The sequence below is a fragment of the Eptatretus burgeri genome, chromosome 15, assembly GCF_056783735.1.
Source record: "Eptatretus burgeri isolate ZD-2024b chromosome 15, Ebu_testis_v1, whole genome shotgun sequence".
In the NCBI taxonomy this organism is placed as follows: Eukaryota; Metazoa; Chordata; class Myxini; order Myxiniformes; family Myxinidae; genus Eptatretus; species Eptatretus burgeri.
Window position 1 is genome coordinate 31,565,496 of NC_140975.1, and position 17,043 is coordinate 31,582,538.

At 49.2% G+C, this 17,043-nt stretch overlaps 1 protein-coding gene across 8 annotated transcripts in view; it reads left to right on the forward strand.

The window, feature by feature from the left end:
* LOC147011844 (phospholipid-transporting ATPase ABCA3-like) overlaps nucleotides 1-17,043 on the forward strand; it is a 110,869-nt gene that overhangs the window by 77,256 nt on the left and 16,570 nt on the right. For 7 of the 8 annotated variants that reach the window (XR_015051731.1, XR_015051730.1, XR_015051732.1 and 4 more), the window contains 8 exons: nucleotides 1,720-1,924; nucleotides 2,631-2,850; nucleotides 3,297-3,455; nucleotides 3,676-3,848; nucleotides 3,956-4,093; nucleotides 6,241-6,435; nucleotides 7,089-7,276; nucleotides 8,420-8,590. Coding sequence is in view for 5 of the 8 variants with exons in the window: in XM_085857235.1 (XP_085713361.1) it covers nucleotides 1,720-1,924; nucleotides 2,631-2,850; nucleotides 3,297-3,455; nucleotides 3,676-3,848; nucleotides 3,956-4,093; nucleotides 6,241-6,435; nucleotides 7,089-7,276; nucleotides 8,420-8,590 (1,449 nt within the window). In the remaining 3 variants the exon portion in view is untranslated. The remainder of the gene's footprint in view (nucleotides 1-1,719; nucleotides 1,925-2,630; nucleotides 2,851-3,296; nucleotides 3,456-3,675; nucleotides 3,849-3,955; nucleotides 4,094-6,240; nucleotides 6,436-7,088; nucleotides 7,277-8,419; nucleotides 8,591-17,043) is intronic. The other variant, XM_085857236.1, reaches the window with a different exon arrangement.

The following is a 17,043-nucleotide window of genomic DNA, read 5'->3' on the forward strand; positions in this document are numbered from 1 at the left end:
CCTTTTCTTATAGATGACGAAGGGGGATCTTAAATGTCTGGTGTTGGCTTAATGGTTAGGGTGGTGGGCTTGGGATCCGAGGATCCTGAGTTCAAATCCCCCTTGGCTGTTGAAATAATTCCAGGTGGGGTTGACCCTGCCTGTCATCCTTCCGAGGTTGGCAAAATGAGTGCCAGCTCGCTGGTATCCTGTGTCGGAGTGGCGACCCGTCCAGGATTGTGTTAGCACCAAAGCTCTGCACAAAGTATGGTCCCAATGGATGGATGGATGGATGTGAGCTGGTGGGTCCCAATGTGAAGGGGAGGGAGGAAATTGAGGAGAAGGAGGCAAAAGAGGATAGTGTGGTGAAGCGTGTCAAGAGAAGTGCAAGACTACAGGTGTTTGCATTGTGTGCATCAGAGGAAACTGTGAGGGTGCGAGTCAGTAATCCCGCCCGGATGGGTCAACAGGTAATCATTGACACTCTTTGTGCCCTGACGGGTCAAGAGACAATCGTTGAGCTCTTTTATGCATCTCAAGTAAACAAATTAGAAGTAGCGACATAAATGAAAGCACCTACACTGTTTGCCCACTCTCTGCCTCCTAGCACCAGCCTCCTTGTCTCTGCAGAGGTTCATCTTGTGGCACAGTTCATCTCGTACCATTCCCCAGACGCAAAACAGCTCCGATGCTTGGAATTTATCGGCTTTTACTCCTCTTGGCCTCGGCATCGCTTCTGTGAGCGAAGGTCACTGCAGCACCCTTTGACCTTCGTGTGCAGCTTTCTCAGTCCTTCCCGTGCACTCAGACCTTCCCTTGGAGCCAACGCAAAGTTCCACAATTGGTGCTTTGTTCAGCTGCTAGTTTCCCTGACTGCAGCACACCCGGTGTAGAATCGCTTGTGGGGCGGCAATGGCAGCACTGAAATGGCACAGTGTGGATCCCTCGTGTTGAGTGCAACACCCCGGGGTCTTTCCACAACTGCAACAATACTTTCCCTCCATTATATAGAGACTTGTGTAAAGCCTGTCAAAAATGACAGGGCCAAAGCATCCCCCCAACCACCACCATCACAGCACACTTGTTAAAGAATGTAACCCACAAGCTTGTGAATGTACTTTCGTTTCATAAAGAAAAGTATGATTATTTTAGAATTTTTTTTAATCAAAGTGATAACCGAACTTCAAATGAGCAAGTAAAGGTACTCACCCGTATTTATTTTTATTACAAATAAAAATTACTAATGTCTCACCTCGAGCATTATAGTTGTGAAAACAACCGGAATGGTCACGCAATCACCCCAAACTTATATGCGTGTTGTAAAAGTTGTGGACGGCGTCAGTTCACCTTTCCTGAGTGGAAACAAAATGGTGAATGGTGCTAACACTGATATTGTGTGTGCTTCCTTTCAGTGATGAACGTGCCATCACTTCTGTGAACGTGAGGTTACTTCTTGTGTGACAGAGAAATAAATCCACAGGGCTTTATATATTTAGATGACCGACAATATAGGATGCATAGTACATGTATTATGTGTATGAGTGATGTAATATGTTGTGTGTCTGTGATCATTTGCAATGTGGATATAGAATCTGATCACCACTGCTTAAAAATGGTTATCAAGCTCGGTCATGAATTGTTTGCCGAAAACCGTGCGGCAAAAGGATGAACAGTGTTGTATGTGGGAAACTTCACGAAAAGGCTCTATTTCGTTATCTTGTCTGGTTTTTCCCAATGCAGGAGTGAGGTAGGCTTTGCTGTGGCTTTCAATATCATGTATGGCCTTGCATCACTCACCAGCTCCTTTGCCGTGCTCCTTGTCATCGAGAGGTCCGGAGGGTCGAGGCATATTCAGCAGGTGACAGGTGTCCGTGCCGTGGCCTACTGGTTGCCAACATTCCTCTGGGACCTCCTCAATTTCATGGTGCCTTGCTGTCTTATATTGGTACGAAAGACCTATTTGTCATGAATGTTATTTTCATTGAATATTTGCTTTGTTGGACCTATTCAAATGTTCTGTATTTGGAATCGGCCTAATCGTTCGTATGCAGCACGTGCCTGCCAGTTAGCATCGGTGCTGCTGATGCAATGCCTCCCTGTAAGTGAGAACAGGAATTTGGAATTTGTTCAGGGTCATGGCAATAGCTTGCCGACTTTGCGAAGGACAACGTAGGATCTTTAGCATCCAGCAGATGGGACACCAGGTTTAACGTCCATCCAAGGGATTGCACACACATCAATGAATCACCCTGCCTGTGAAATACTTGCATGACAATTTGTAGCTGAGCTGAGATTCAAACCCAAGGAAGACAGCTCAGAGGCGAGTGTGCGTACCTCTCGGCCATCGCAGCCGCAGTATTTGTAACAATTGATGGTTGAAAAATGAAGTGCATTTAACACAATGTTGATATTTGCATTAACGTCTTGCCTATTGAGCACTTCCTTACTCACATTATAAATGGACAATTGGCTAATTCTGCAGTAAGAAACCCGATGATTAGGTTCGAGCTCATCACAATGTTTTGCAATAGGGCCACAGCCCTGTTGTGATCCCACAACAATGCAGTTGACTCGGTCATGCTGTGCTTCCCTGAGATGGACCCAAAATCTTGGTGTAAATGGCTGAAATAATTGTCTGGATCAATCCACAGGGGGTCTTTGCTAGCTTCAGAATCAAGGCCTATGTGGAGGATGGACATCTGCTGCACGTATTGCTGATCCTGCTACTGCATGGCTGGGCAGTGATTCCTCTCATGTACCTGCTGCAGCATTGCTTCGTTCTACCCGCCTCGGCCTACGCTCGCCTCACCATGTTTAACATCCTGTCGGGCACAGCTAGTTTCCTCACGGTCAACATCCTCCGTATTCCTGGTACAGTATGGCTTTAGGGTTGTCCCTAACAATTAGTTACTCGGTGACCTTCCTTATACAACTGCTTGTTGTGATAATTATTGGTCATGAAGCTGAAAATCATACTTGTGGTTGATGGGGATTTGTTGTGCTGTTTTTGTACGTATGTGATAGTTGAACATTTCATGCTTTCAAACAACCGTTTATACCTATCCCCTTTGCGTTTGCAGTGGAGGTTTTGATAAAATTGACACACGTACCATGTCACCTGCTGTAGCTTAGCACTTCTGCCCCCCATTCTTTTTCCGGCCTTCTTGCAATTGTGGTATAAAAAGATACCCTCATACCAATGAGTCGAAGGTTTGTTGTGAATGTTTAGGTGATCATGATTGTGATGGTCGTGAAGGTTTGAGGTGATTGTTGTGCTTGTGAAGCCCCTCGCTGAGTATTCCCCTCCCTGTTTGCAGAGCTTGAACTGCAGAGTCTGGCCGATCGTATGGATGACGTCTTCCTCGTCCTTCCAAATTACTGTCTTGGTCAATCCTTGAGCTACTTTTATGAGAACTACCAGTTTATTAAAATCTGCACAAGCAGTTTTGTTGCTGCATGGGCTTGCCAAAGGAACAGTAAGTTTGGGTTACGGTGTTGTGCGATCATGAAAAAGTGGGTGCAGTGTGGGCATTTTCCATAATATTGTTAGGCTATCAACATGTACCAATCAAATGTGGGTACTTGCTCAAAATATTGCTCTTCTTTCAATCGAGTTTGCTGTGTCGAGCCGTCATTCATTGGAGGGAAGCAAAATTGCTTCATTTGTCCTTTTAATGGCTTCTCTTGTACACACAGATATCACTTACAAGTTGAACTACCTGGCTTGGCAGCCTTATGGCATTGGTCGATATCTTGTTGCAATGGCCATTCAAGGTTTTGTCTGCCTCATCTTTATCTGCTTGCTGGAACTGGGAGTGGGAAGATTGCTAATCCGCACAGTCAACTGCATTCGCCGGCGACGCTACATTGTACGTCTCATCCTTGGGCAAGGATTACTGATGTTATTCTGTGGTTAACTGTGTTGGCCTCAGGAGGAATAGTTTGTGGTTACATGGAGTTGTCATGTGTGGTGTAGAACCTCCTGCATCGCCCCCAAGAGGTTTACGATGAAGGCTATAAAGAGGATGAGGATGTCGCACGTGAACGTTTGCACGTTCACAGATTGCATCCTCTGCCTGAGAATGAACAGATTGTCGCCCAAGGCCTGCGGAAGGTATCCACTCTCAATGTTGTGTTGCATCTCTTGTTGGGTTACAACTCCCACTCCTTGTTTGAATTGTGCGGTTTGGTCCTCTCTTCCAATATATTGTTGCGAATTCGCGCCCGCGGCGTGTGAGCGGCCACGTAACTCGAATCGCGGCACGTCGCCCACCGGACGGACAATTCTGTCGTGACCCTCTCGGACTAACGCCGGGAGCTAGTCACGGGTGGGCCTTTCGGCCTCACCACGATCGTGCCAATCGGCCCCCCGCGTGGGATAGGGTTGTTCGCCAAACTCGACCTACCTAAGTACCCACGCGGAGGGTAGACCGGGCGATCGCACCTCGCCGCAGGTCGACTCCGGACACGGGCCACTTAAGCGACCCGTTCCGTACTATCGGGATAACCGAGCGGTGTTATCGTCGGCCTCGACGGTTCCGATTAATTATCGGGCGTATTAAGCCCACTACCAACCCTTTACGTGAAGCAAGATGGAGATTCAATTAAAGAAAAGACGAAGCGAAACGGGAAAAACAGTTCAACATAATTCACATTTATTCCGCGGCACACGGAGAGCACACATATACAATTACAACAATTATGCACCAAAAGCAGATGTAACAAAAGAAACACAACAATGCAGATCTACTACCGACTACGCGAGCACACGGCAACACTTACACAGTTTTACTTTACAGATGGCGCCGACAACACATTTACTCAAAAGCAAAAGAAAAGGGCCACCCTCAAAGACAAGGGAACAGACGGGGCCTGTGGGCCGCGAGACCGGGTGGATCCTACCCGTGTCTTGTGATGAGCCGCAAATGTGGCGGCGCCCCGACTCCGCGCTCCTGCGCGGGTTTCGTTGGCACTGCTTGGAGTGGGGTGGGAATGGGGCCCCCCTTTTCGCACTATCTCAGCGCGGGGGGAAAAAGGGGGGAATTGTTGATGCTCTGGGGAAAGAGGATAGCTGGCTTGCTTCGGTCCTGCGACGAGCGACTCCACTGCGAGCTCGTCGCCGACCGCCGTCTTCCCTGCCTCGGACCCGAGCCACTCGGCCTCCTCTGCAATTCTCCTCAGCCGACTGCAGCAAACCACCTCGACCGCGCTCCAGGCTTCCTCTCTCTGCAGCTCCCCGACAGACTCCGAACCCCCACAGACTGTGAACCCCGACAGACTTCTCCTCTCCAGACCCGACTTGACTCTCTCGACCGACTCTGCCGCTGCCACACTCTGCTCTCCAAAACTGACTTGACTCACGGCTCCACAGACTGCTCCTCTCCAGACCCGACTTGACTGCCTCGACCTTTTCTCCAACTCTGACTGCTTCCAACTCCCTCCGACCCAAACTGACTAAATTCGCCCCGCGCTCGGCGCTTTATATTCCGGCCGGAGAACCCATATTCAAATTTCTGGATCAGAACGAGCTCGGGGGTGGAGCCACGCTCACCCATTGGACGGAGAAAAAGGGGCGTGAGTCTTCCCTGATCCTCGAATTTGCATATATCGATTCTACTCCGACGCGCCTGGAGGCGGGGCCAAACCGCCCCACGCTTGCTGATTGGACGGATCAGAAGTGGGCGTGTATCATTCCTGATCCGACTTCTCCTCGGAAAGGCCGCTATTTGCACCCGCGGCTCGGCGCGCGTCCCGCACGAGGCCAGGACTGCCTGACGCTCGGTGCCCACAAGCGGTGCGGGAATGGCTGCAGAAGGAGAGGCGAAGGTGGTGGAGGGTCCAAAGCGCTGGTCCATGGCCATGGCGACGTTTGGAATGGCGGTGATGCGATGTTTGCGGGAGTGAGTTGTGAAGGTAAAGGTCGTGGCTGTTGGCGTTGTTGTTGTTGTGAAGCGGCGTTGCGGTTGGTGGTTGTTGTGTGATGGCGGTTGAGACGTGATTGGTTCAAAATAAAGATAGAACAGAAAAACGGCTATCTTAAAGGGTCGCAGCCCGCATAATGACATTTATTCCCTCTAAACAACGGGTTTGGGGCTAACTGCACATATACTTACAGAGATATCTCACCTACGGGACCTGAATGGTGGTTTGCGAATTTCCTCAACCGTAACAATATACATTCTTGTCATTTTTAGATGGATCGCAGCAGATTGTGTGAGCTTCACAATAATTATTGTCTTGTTGATCTTGCTGGACTTGTAGGTGTACGGTATTCGTGACCCTGTCCTTGCTGTCGAGGAGTTGAGCTTGGCAATCCCACCGGGGGAGTGTTTTGGCCTCCTGGGCTTCAACGGAGCTGGAAAGTCGACGACATTCCGCATGCTCACAGGAGAGGAGACTCCAACAGCGGGCAATGCTATGCTGGCTGGGTACAGCCTTGCAAGTCATCTGCGCAAGGTTGGTCTTCAAACAATCGTTTTCACAAAACTGCTCAACTCCTCCCACTACCTGTTGTGCTCCGCACCACCCCAGCACCGCTTCTTCCACTCCACTTAGAGTTACGATGTCACCGCAATCCTCAATGCTTATTGGCTGAGATTAATGACCATGAAGGAAAAACCTACTTCATACGTGACACAAATTGTCATCACAGGCGGCGTCAGCAGTTACGCCAATCGTGTGCCAACTCAAACAGGCTAATGTGGGCCAACCCAAACCGGCTCTCAGACCCCGAGCTATTGTCATTGGTCATTGTCGTAGGCGTGCTCCTGAGCCTTTCTTTACATTTGCTCTCTATTTATATTACATTGTTGTCATGTTGTTTTATGCATTTTTATGCATCTTGGAATATCCAAAAATTGGATTCGAAAATAAAGCATTCTACTAAGTCCACATAAACTGTGATGTTTCATTTGAGTAGTTTATGCAAGTTCTTGTGGAAATTATATTCTTATGCAATTGTAGTACCAAGTTGAAAGGTTAACTGGGATGTCACGTTGAAAGGTTTTCTTCGTGCTTTGGTGTGCAGCACACAAGCTTTTAAAATTCCTTCTTCATACTAGTAATAAGTGAAATTGTCACAATTTACTGCATTGCAACATTGTGTGCAGGCACAACAGCGGCTTGGATACTGCCCTCAGAGTGGAGGCCTTCTTGAACACCTGACAGGGCGTGAGAACCTCAGACTCATTGCGAGGCTCCGCGGTGCGCCTGAATGCCACATTCCTGGCTTGTTGCATGAAGCGCTGTGTAGTCTGCACCTTCAGGCCCACGCTGACCGCCTTGTGCAGGACTACAGGTGTGTGTGCGTGTGTGCGTGCACGCGCTTGTTTTTAATGTGATGGAAGTTGTATGTGTTATTCCTACGATATTAAAGAAGGCAATTCTCTTTTTCTCTTTTAGGTACTTATGTACTGTATATCTGAAATTTATAGAAAAAACAGGACTGGCCCGATCTTCACCAAATTTTGCATACGTGCTGGTCATGCCCAGGGTCAGGTCATGGACACAACCCCCTCTCCCCCCCGGCCCCTCCCCCCCCACTCATGGATGGGGTGCGGGAAATGACTTACCAATGCTCCCAAAGGGACCAGGTGTTTCTAGCACATTAAATCCTCCAGCAAGAAAAGTTTGAATAGCGCTGTTGCATTTATACGGTTGATCGACTGCCTGGACGCAAATGTGGTTGTGGACCTATTTATGTGGGTAATCTACTGATGTGGACCAAGGTTGTGGATCTGCCATTTGGAGAGGTTCTGAGCTAAAAGGATCGAAACCTCAAGGGAGAAAGGTGTCCAGCTGATGATCCGTGCGGACAGGAAATCATTGATTTATTTGCAGGTTAAAGAGGAGGAGGAGATTGGGACCATACTCTGTGCAGATTGTTGGTGCTGCTTAAGCAGTCTCCTTGGCTATTGGGTACAATCCTGGACAGGTCGCCTCTCCGACACAGGATACCAGCAAGCTGGCACTCATTTTGCCGACCTCGGAAGGATGACAGGCTGAGTTAACCCCACCTGGTATTAATTCAACAGCTGAGCGGGATTTGAACTCAGGACCCTAGGATCCAAAGCCAGCTACCCTTACTATTAAGCCAACATCAGGGACACAGGTTGAGGTTCTTACTTTAAGGAAGGGAACTATGTTTTGAAGTTTACAATTTAAATAAAGTTGAATGAAGGATGTTGTGAAATTAACATAATTCAGTGTGTGTGTGTGTGTGTGTGTGTGTGTGTGTGTGTGTGTGTGTGTGTGTGTGTGTGTGTGTGTGTGTGTGTGTGTGTGTGTGTGTGTGTGTGTGTGTGTGTGTGTGTGTGTGTGTGTGTGTTATAACCTATCTTTCACTCCCTCTTTTTTTTCTTTCTTTTTTTCTATGATCCCATACCTCTTTCTCTTGGTGTGCTTTCTTTAATGTGCTGCGTTTGTCCACGACCTGCACCAGCGGAGGCACGAAGAGGCGATTGAGCGTTGCGGTGGCTCTTCTCGGTTCTCCACCCGTCATCTTGCTCGATGAACCCTCTACGGGTATCGATCCACTGGGCCGCAGGCTCATCTGGGGGGCTTTGACCAATGAGCGTGATGACGGCAGTGCTTTACTCATCACCTCACACAGGTGAGAGGGGAAGTCTTTTTATGCCCCCAGTGACAATGTCACCGGTGACATTATGTTTTCGGGTTGTCCGTACGTACGTACGTACGTACGTACATGTTGATTTTCTCTGTTTTCTCTGCAACTGCTTATCCGATTGACACAAATTTTTTTATTATAGATGCGACTCATCATGCAGAAATTTCTGATACTTATGACATCATAGGTCACGTGGGGTGGCAGCCATGTTGGAAAAATGGAAAAACTTTGGACCTCTGTATCTCCAAAACCGCAAGATGAAAAAAATTGAAACTTGGCACCTGGCAACTACTCTGCATGAGGAATAAGTGCAATTTGACTATAATGTCATCAGTGAGGTGGTATCCCGGTCAAAATTCGACAAGTAGAACGCTGCATTCGATCAGTATGAAAATTTGTGAGGTTCATCTAGGGAAATATTTCAACACAGTAAAAATTATTATGATGTCATCCGTCACGTGGTTTGGCAGCCATATTGTTTAAAAAAACAAATAAATTTAAAAAAAAACTTCTCCAGAACCGCTTTACAGACCAAAGTGAAGCTGAAAACAAATAATCAACTACCCATGCTGAATAAAGTTTCATAACGATGACATCATCGGTCTCATGGTCTGGCAGTCATCATGGATTTACGCTGGTATCCTGCGTCAGAGTAGCAACCCGTTCAGGATTGTGCTCAATCACCCAGGTGACTGCTTAAGCAGCACCAACGCTCTGCACAGAGTATGGTCCCAATGGATGGATGGATGGATTGATCAGTAATGGGTTATGTGACCCAACAGAGCATGATGTTCGACCTCTCTAAAACCCACTTTTCTAAACCCAGCTTGAAAGAACAGCATGTGCGACATGTCTATCAGAACCAAAGCAACAACACAACATATGTTATGGTCTGCAGGCAGGCATCCATCATCAGCAGCAGTTGGGCCTATCTGGGTTCGCGTTTCCATCTTAAACCATCAAATTACATTCATCTATACTGTTGTTATTTTCAACTCCATTACCATCGACATTCCATGAAACTCTAACTGTGCATTAAGTAGATTATATCCAGTGATCTTCAGTTTCCTGTCTGTTAGAACTCAAATGTACAGTATGCTCTGAAGGGAAAAGGTTTTGAAAGCAAAGTTAAGTTGAGTGTTCACTCGAGCTGTTTTGGAAACCTGTACAAAGAAACTCATTTCAGAAGAAAACAACTACAGGCAGATGCACTGAAATGCGAATGATCTGATCTGATGAGATTGTCTCCTTGACATGAGATTACCTACTCTCAAAGCAGCTCCGTGGCAAGGAATACTCTGGGTGGTTTCTTTTTGCTCTCTCAGTGGCACCTTGGACAAGATCTTGGAATTCTACCAGGGTGTAAGCACACGATGTTCTCCTCTTTTCAAAAATAATCATCCCTTTCTCGTTCCCTGATTGTCTTCCAAGTCCCCTGGTGCCTCAAAGTTTGTGGGTTGGGGAAAAGGATCCCAAGCAACTTGTGTTCTCAGCTTCTAAAGCGAACCCAACTGAAGATCCCTCTGCAAGGCCCATAATAATCGGCGTGTTCATCGTTGCAAAATTTCTGGAACCCAGACCCAGGCTCACCCGAGAGTATTTCCACCTGTTTATCTTCCTCAATTTATTGGTCGCATCCTCTAGAAATGCTTCAGTCATCAGGGATGGAGTCATGGTGGACGCAGCTGATGACAAAGCGAATATCAGAATGGTGTATTGTGGGAAAAGCTCGAGTTCCCAAACCTTATCTCCCTAACCATCCCAAGTCCCAACACTCCCTCCCACATCCTCGTTTTTCATTTTGTCAACTCCATTATTTGTGGAAAGCCGTTTTCTTTTTGGAATTCCTAACAGAGCTAATTCCTTGTTTGTCCACTCTCAGATGCTAACATTGTGCTGTGTGTTTATCTTTTCTTTTTTCTTTTGCTCTTGCAGTGGGATCTCATAATGCATCAGTGGAACATAAGACCCTTTAGGAACTCGGTATCTCTCAACGTGAGGCTGTAGTGCAAGAGGATTGCTCGTCTCCCACCACTCACTTGTTGGGATCTTTGCTGCGTCTGTGTTTATCTGTTTGTTTTTCCTTATCACCTCACATCTGGTTTTGACCTTTCTGCCGTTTCATTCACACCAGGTCGCACGTGATCGACCCTTACCTTGTTTATTCTTCACAAATTTGTCTCACTGTGCTCACCTTTATTTCTTCAACCCTTCTCTTTAAAACTACTTCCTGGTTCCTGAAGTCTCTCCAGCCTCGCTTTCCCCTCCAGTTCATCCATTAAGGTCAGGACCATCATTTCGTGTTGTCTGCCATTTCTCCTCCATTCTATTCCTGCTGAATAATATCAAAATCCAGAATCACTGCTCAAAACTCCACTCATTTGTTCCTCTTCTTTTTTTCCTGCCTGTGGAACCAACTTCCACATTCACTTCAATCTCATTCGTCCCTCCAGGTCTTCAACACAGCTGTTTACCACCATCTCAGATCATCTTCCATTCCATTCAAAACAATATTTTCTACCCCAGACAACCCTCACCCAATCCCACCTCTTTCCAAGTTTTCAGTTTTTCCTTCCTGAGAGTTTGATTCTACATCCATCTTGTCTACCCCATGGGTCCTCCCTCACTCTCAATCCTCCCCACATCCCTTGTTTTCACCCGTCTATCTATCTGTGTTTTGTGAATGGGATATCTCAAAAAGTTGTGGATGGATTGGGACAAAATTTTGTGGATAGGTTGGGTGTGTGACAAGAAATAATTTATTCAAATTTGGTGACGATCCGGCTGTGGATACAATAATGTTTTAATTTTAAGTGATTCTTCACCATTGAGCGATGAGGCCAAAACTGATGTACAGTAGACTCTCCAATATTGCGGGGGTGAGGTTCCTGGAAAATGCCGTGCAAGTTAAACCACAATCATGGAAACCAAGGGCCAACAGGAAGAGGGAGGCTCGGTTCCTGGACTTTGAGATAATATCGAGAAAGATCGACGGCAGCCAAAAATAAACATATTACAATTGAAAGAAACACATAAATACAGTATAAATTAAACAAAATCACGAGAGTTTTACCTTTTCAATTTATTCCAAAACAGCGTGGTGGGTGAGGGTAAACATATTACATACTGTTCATACTGTTCTCTGCCTTAAATATAAAACACAAGACTTAGCTCAGGATGATGATGATGCTGTTGGAGGGGGGTGGGTGGTGGTTAGAAAGATGTGGATGTAGAGAACTTGCGATGACTGTTGGATCATCAGGAGCAAAACAGTCACCTGCTGCATTGCCACGTAGAAGGGTAAAATTATCCTTAGCCACCTTGATCCAGAGCAGGTCTTCCCTGCTTGGACAGCAAGTTACGAGATGGCATCCTCTTCCAAAATAATCCCGTCTCTTTGGCGTGAAAAACCTGCTCTGACACAAGTCCCTTCACCTCGATTAGGTCCATGAACCATGGTTGAACTGAAGCCTTCGATGCCGGATGCCTCGTGGAAACGGTAAATCCACAATGATTTCTTCTGCACACTGGTCCACTCAAAGTCCGAGTAAATCAATAATGGTTTCTCACATACACCGGTCCACTCAAAGGCATTGTGTTTCTGTTTGGTCCTCGATCCAAACATTACAAGTGCTTTTTCTATCCTTTCAATATGATTATCAAAGGACTGGAATGAGCCTTTTGCACTTTGCTGGCAGGAACCTTGAATTGATATTTGACTCCCGTTTGCACACAGTTGATTAATTGATCCGGTAATAGCAGCCCATAGATGCCACACTTTCACTCCTTGCCGACGTATCTAACAACTCCATTTCTTCGCACAATGTCTTCCTTTTGGCACGATTAATTTTGTCCATCATTTTACATTTAGGTGCCATAATGAACTGTTGTGTGTCTACGAGATCTTGTAGATCTAGTATTACCCGATCTCTGTATGTCATTTCTTGTTTGATGACGATTCATTATGAAATTTAGCTTCGTTCCCGTATGCTGGTCTGATTACTCCAAATAACGGTGCGTGAGAAACAACAAAAGGTTTGTAATAGATGTTTGTAATCGTACATGGGGACGTAGTTTGGGTGCTATTATTAACTGATGCGTGTCCATTAGATATTGTAGCGGGGCCGGGACGTCGGCCGCGAGCTCGACCACCAGACGGAGCAGTAGAGTCGACTCGACCGATCGCCCGGAATTCAGATCGTACTGTTCGGAAAAGTCCGAAGAGTACGGGTCCCTTTCGGACCATGAAGGGTCAATATTTCCACCACGTGGTACAGGGTTATTTGCCAAATCTTCAAAATACCTAGAGACCATGTGGTGATCTAATGAGTCTTCACACCCTCGACGGAACTCGTACGAAAATGAGCCGCTTAGCGCGCTCGTTCCGTGTGCGATTCCAAGCGGTTTAATCACCGAGAACCGTCGGTCCAGATGTCCCCTTACGGCGGCACAACGGCCTTGCTTATCTTCCCCAGCACGCGACACGCTCAGTCAATGAAAGAAGGGACACAAACAAACAAACATTTAACAATCGGGGTTTATTCAACAATAATGGGGGGAATTAGGGAAGCATGTAAGAAGCAGAATTAAACCGAATAAAGCAAGGCAATGATATTGTTGTGGTTACCAAATTCGCAAACCACCATTCAGGTCCCTTAGGTGAGGTATCTCGGTAAGTACATGTGTAGTTAGGCCCAAACCCGTTGTCTAGTGGGAATACATGTCATTTATGCGAGCTGCGACTCTTCAGGATAGCCGTTTTTCTTTTACTATCTTTATTTTGGACCAACCGCCATGATTACCACCACAACCACAACATCAACCACCAACCACAACGCCGCTTCACCACAACCGCCACGACCTTCAAGTCACACCTCGCAACCGTAGCATCGCCACCGTTCTTGCCCCGCTGTGGGTACCGGTGTTGGACTCGTGCAGGGCGCGCGTCGAACAGCGTGTACAAAATCACGGATTTTGTGCTTCAAAAACGGATCAAAAACGACACACGCCCACTTTTTGCCGTCCAATCGGTGAGCGAGGGACGATTTGGCCCCGCCTCCAGGACGATCGATATATGCAAATTTGTGGATCAAAAAGCCTTCACGCCCACTTTTTCTCGGGCCAATGGAGAGCGAGGTGAAAGGTCAAAGGGAGGGGGTCAAAGGCGAAGCTACGGGGGGATAAAAGGACCGTGTTCGTCAGTCAGAAGGGGGGGGTCGGAGAGTCAAGAAGAGGAGAGTCGGAGAGTCCAGAGGCGGAGAGTAGGAGAGTCGGAAGCAGAGGGTCAAGACTTCGCGGGCGGTGGAGCTGCTCGTCGTGTGCGTTGGAGTCGGAACGGAGGGGACGAGCTGTGGAAAGGCGGCGACACCAGACGAGGGGGTGCTCGCGTCGTGCAGGGAGCTGCACCCGAGGGAGGCCGACAGCGCGACCTGGCCGAGGTGGAGACGCACACCAGGGATAATAAAGATCCTCTATACCCCGAGCATCAGCAACCCCCTCCTGTTTCCCCCCGCGCTGAGATAGTGCGACCAAGGGGGCCCCTTTCCCACCCCCTACCAGACACTGCCCGCGAGGCCCGCGGGGTTGGGGCGCCATCGCCGCTCCGCGTCTCATCACCAGACGGGTAGGCGCGACCCGGTCTCGGCCTCAGGCCCGCCTCATTCTTGGGGGTATTCTTTTCCTTGGTTTTGGGTATGTGTTGTCGGCGCCGTCTGTGAGGTAGAATTGTATAAGTGTTGCCGTGTGCTCGGTAGTCGGTATTAGCTCTGCATTGTGTTTTCGCTTTTACATTTGCTTGTTGTGTAAATTGCATTGTGTCTTTTCTGTGTGCTTTTGGTGGAATTGTATATGTGTGCTTCCCGTGTGCCGCGAATAAATGTGCTTTTGTGTTGAACTGTTTCCCGCTTCGCTTCGTCATTTCTCCCATTGAATCCTCATCTTGCTTCACGTAAAGGGTTGGTAGTGGGCTGAATACGCCCGATAATTAATCGAACCGTCGAGGTCGACGATAACACCGCTCGGTTATCCCGATAGTGCGGAACGGGTCGCTTAAGTGGCCCGTGTCCGAAGTCGACCTGCGGCGAGGTGCGATCGCCCGGTCTACCCTCCGCGTGGGTACTTAGGTAGGTCGAATTTGGCGAGCAACCCTATCCCACGCGGGGGCTGATTGGCTCGATCGCGGTGAGACCGAAAGGTCCACCCGTGACTGGTTCCCGGCGTTAGTCCGAGAGGGTCACGACTGGATTGTCCGTCCGGTGGGCGACGTGCCGCGATTCGAGTTACGTGGCCGTCAGCACGCCGGCGGGCGCGAAAACCGCAACACTGGTGTCAGGTCGTGCGATACAAATTCATCGCCCTCCTCGCGGCACTGGTATCGGAGAACAGGAAAACGGGCTCTCCTGTCTCCGGCTAAATTCACGGGAATCGGTCCAGGGGTGAGAGAAGCGACCCCCGATTCCCTCCAAATTACGAGCGAGTTAAATTAACCCTTCACGAGAAGCAAGATGGCGTCTCAAGGCGAGCGGGAGCCGGGGGTATTAGAAATGTATATGTGTAGTAATGTAGAATCCATGGTCCAGGATGGAATCCCCGAGCAGGAAATGTTGATTGTGCAGGAACACGGACTCGCCCAACTGAACCCAGGGCCCGAGGTGGGTGCGGCAGCGGCCGCGGTGTATGACACCTCCCCCCCCCCTCTCCACCAAGACCCTTCCCCAACCCCTGCCGAAACGGCTCACTCAAGCGCACCCGACGTGGCCCAGCTATGCGCCATGCTGGCGGCAATGACAAATGAAATAAAAAACGAAATGAAAGACATGAACAAGCAAATGAAAGAACTGTGGGGTGCGACGCAGAACATGGGCCGATGCCTGCAGGCGGGCATGAAGGCCGTGACCAGGGAGCTGGGAATGGCGACTCCACGTGTGGGAGCAAACGAGCTGGAAGGGGGTGCAACGGCTGACAGGCCCGCGGTGGAGGCGGGTAAAAAAATAATTCGGGGGGCGTGTTGGGCGAGGGTCGTGACAGAGGAATCGACGGTGACCAAAAGGGAAAAATTAAATGGGGAGACCAAAACGTGTGAGACGAGACACGAAATGACGACAACGGAAATAATAGTTGAGACAAGAGAGGTAAAGGGTGAAGAGTTGGCAGAGACACGGGAGATGGGAACGATAGAGAGACAACACGATGAAGACAAGGTAAGTGACGCACACACACACACGGAGGTAGTGGAGGACAATGGGGGTGAGCTGGCGGACTGGGTAGAGACCCAGTGCGAGCACCTGGATGGCCTCCTCCAGGAATGAGGGGAGGGAGTATGCCCCCTTGAGGTGAGTCACGACCAGGTGAGTTCGGTCGTGCTTTGCGAGGTTGAGGGGACGGGTGCTGTGGACGGGTGCACGGAAAGCTTGGGGGGTATAGAGGCCCCGGAGACCCTTGCGGGGACACAAATCCCCAGTGTGGTTGTCCCTGTGTGTGTGGTGCAAGGTGTGAGTGCGTCCCCGTGTGTGGAAGCGACCCCGTGTGTGAGTGGTGTGGTGGCGATGGTGCCGGAGTGTGTGCTTCCCAGCACGCCGTGTGTGGATGAGGCACCGTGTGTGAGTGTCGCCGTGTGTGTGAATGAGGCACCGCGGGTGAGTGCCCTCGCGTGTGTGAGTGAGGAACGGTGTATGAGTGAGGAACCGCGGGTGAGTGCCCCCGTGTGTGTGGATGAGGCACGGAGTGTGAGTGAGGCACCGCGGGTGAGTGCCCTCGCGTGTGTGAGTGAAACGGCCAGTGTGAGTGAGGCACCGCGGGTTAGTGCCCCCGCGTGTGTGGGTGAGGAACCGTGTGTGGATGAGGCACGGAGTGCGAGTGAGGCACCGCGGGTGAGTGCCCCCGCACGCGTGAGTGAACGGCCGTGTGCAAGGTCGCTGTGTGCAAGGGAGACCGTGTGTGTGAGAGCGGTATGTGAGGGAGATGTCGGTTGGCATGCGGGAGCACGCACGCGTCTCCCGGTGTGAATGTGATGGAGTGGACTGTGTGCGTCGTAACACGCAGGTGTGCGTGTGTTGAATGGAGACGGAGACTGCGACATGGGAGAAACGAAAGCCGAGTAGCGGCTGTAGTTGTTTCGGGGACCGTGCCGGGTTCACCCAGCAGTGAGCACGCGGTTCGTGCTGTGCAACGCACGAGACCACCACGTGCTCGCTTGCGAGAGTGAAGTCCCGGTCCGGAAACGCACGCGGTGGATTTGCCGATCCCGCGGACGGACAAGTTTAGGCAGGTAAATGGATTTGGACCGGACGGGTTCTCCACGCGATCGTGTGTGTTAAGCTCCAACGGGCAAAGCACATGTGTTCGCGTGGGGAACCCCTCGAGACGTGGGGCTTGTGTTTTTTTTTTATGCGCACGGTGACGCCATGGCTGCACGTGGGGTTGGAATCCGGCAGGAGGGA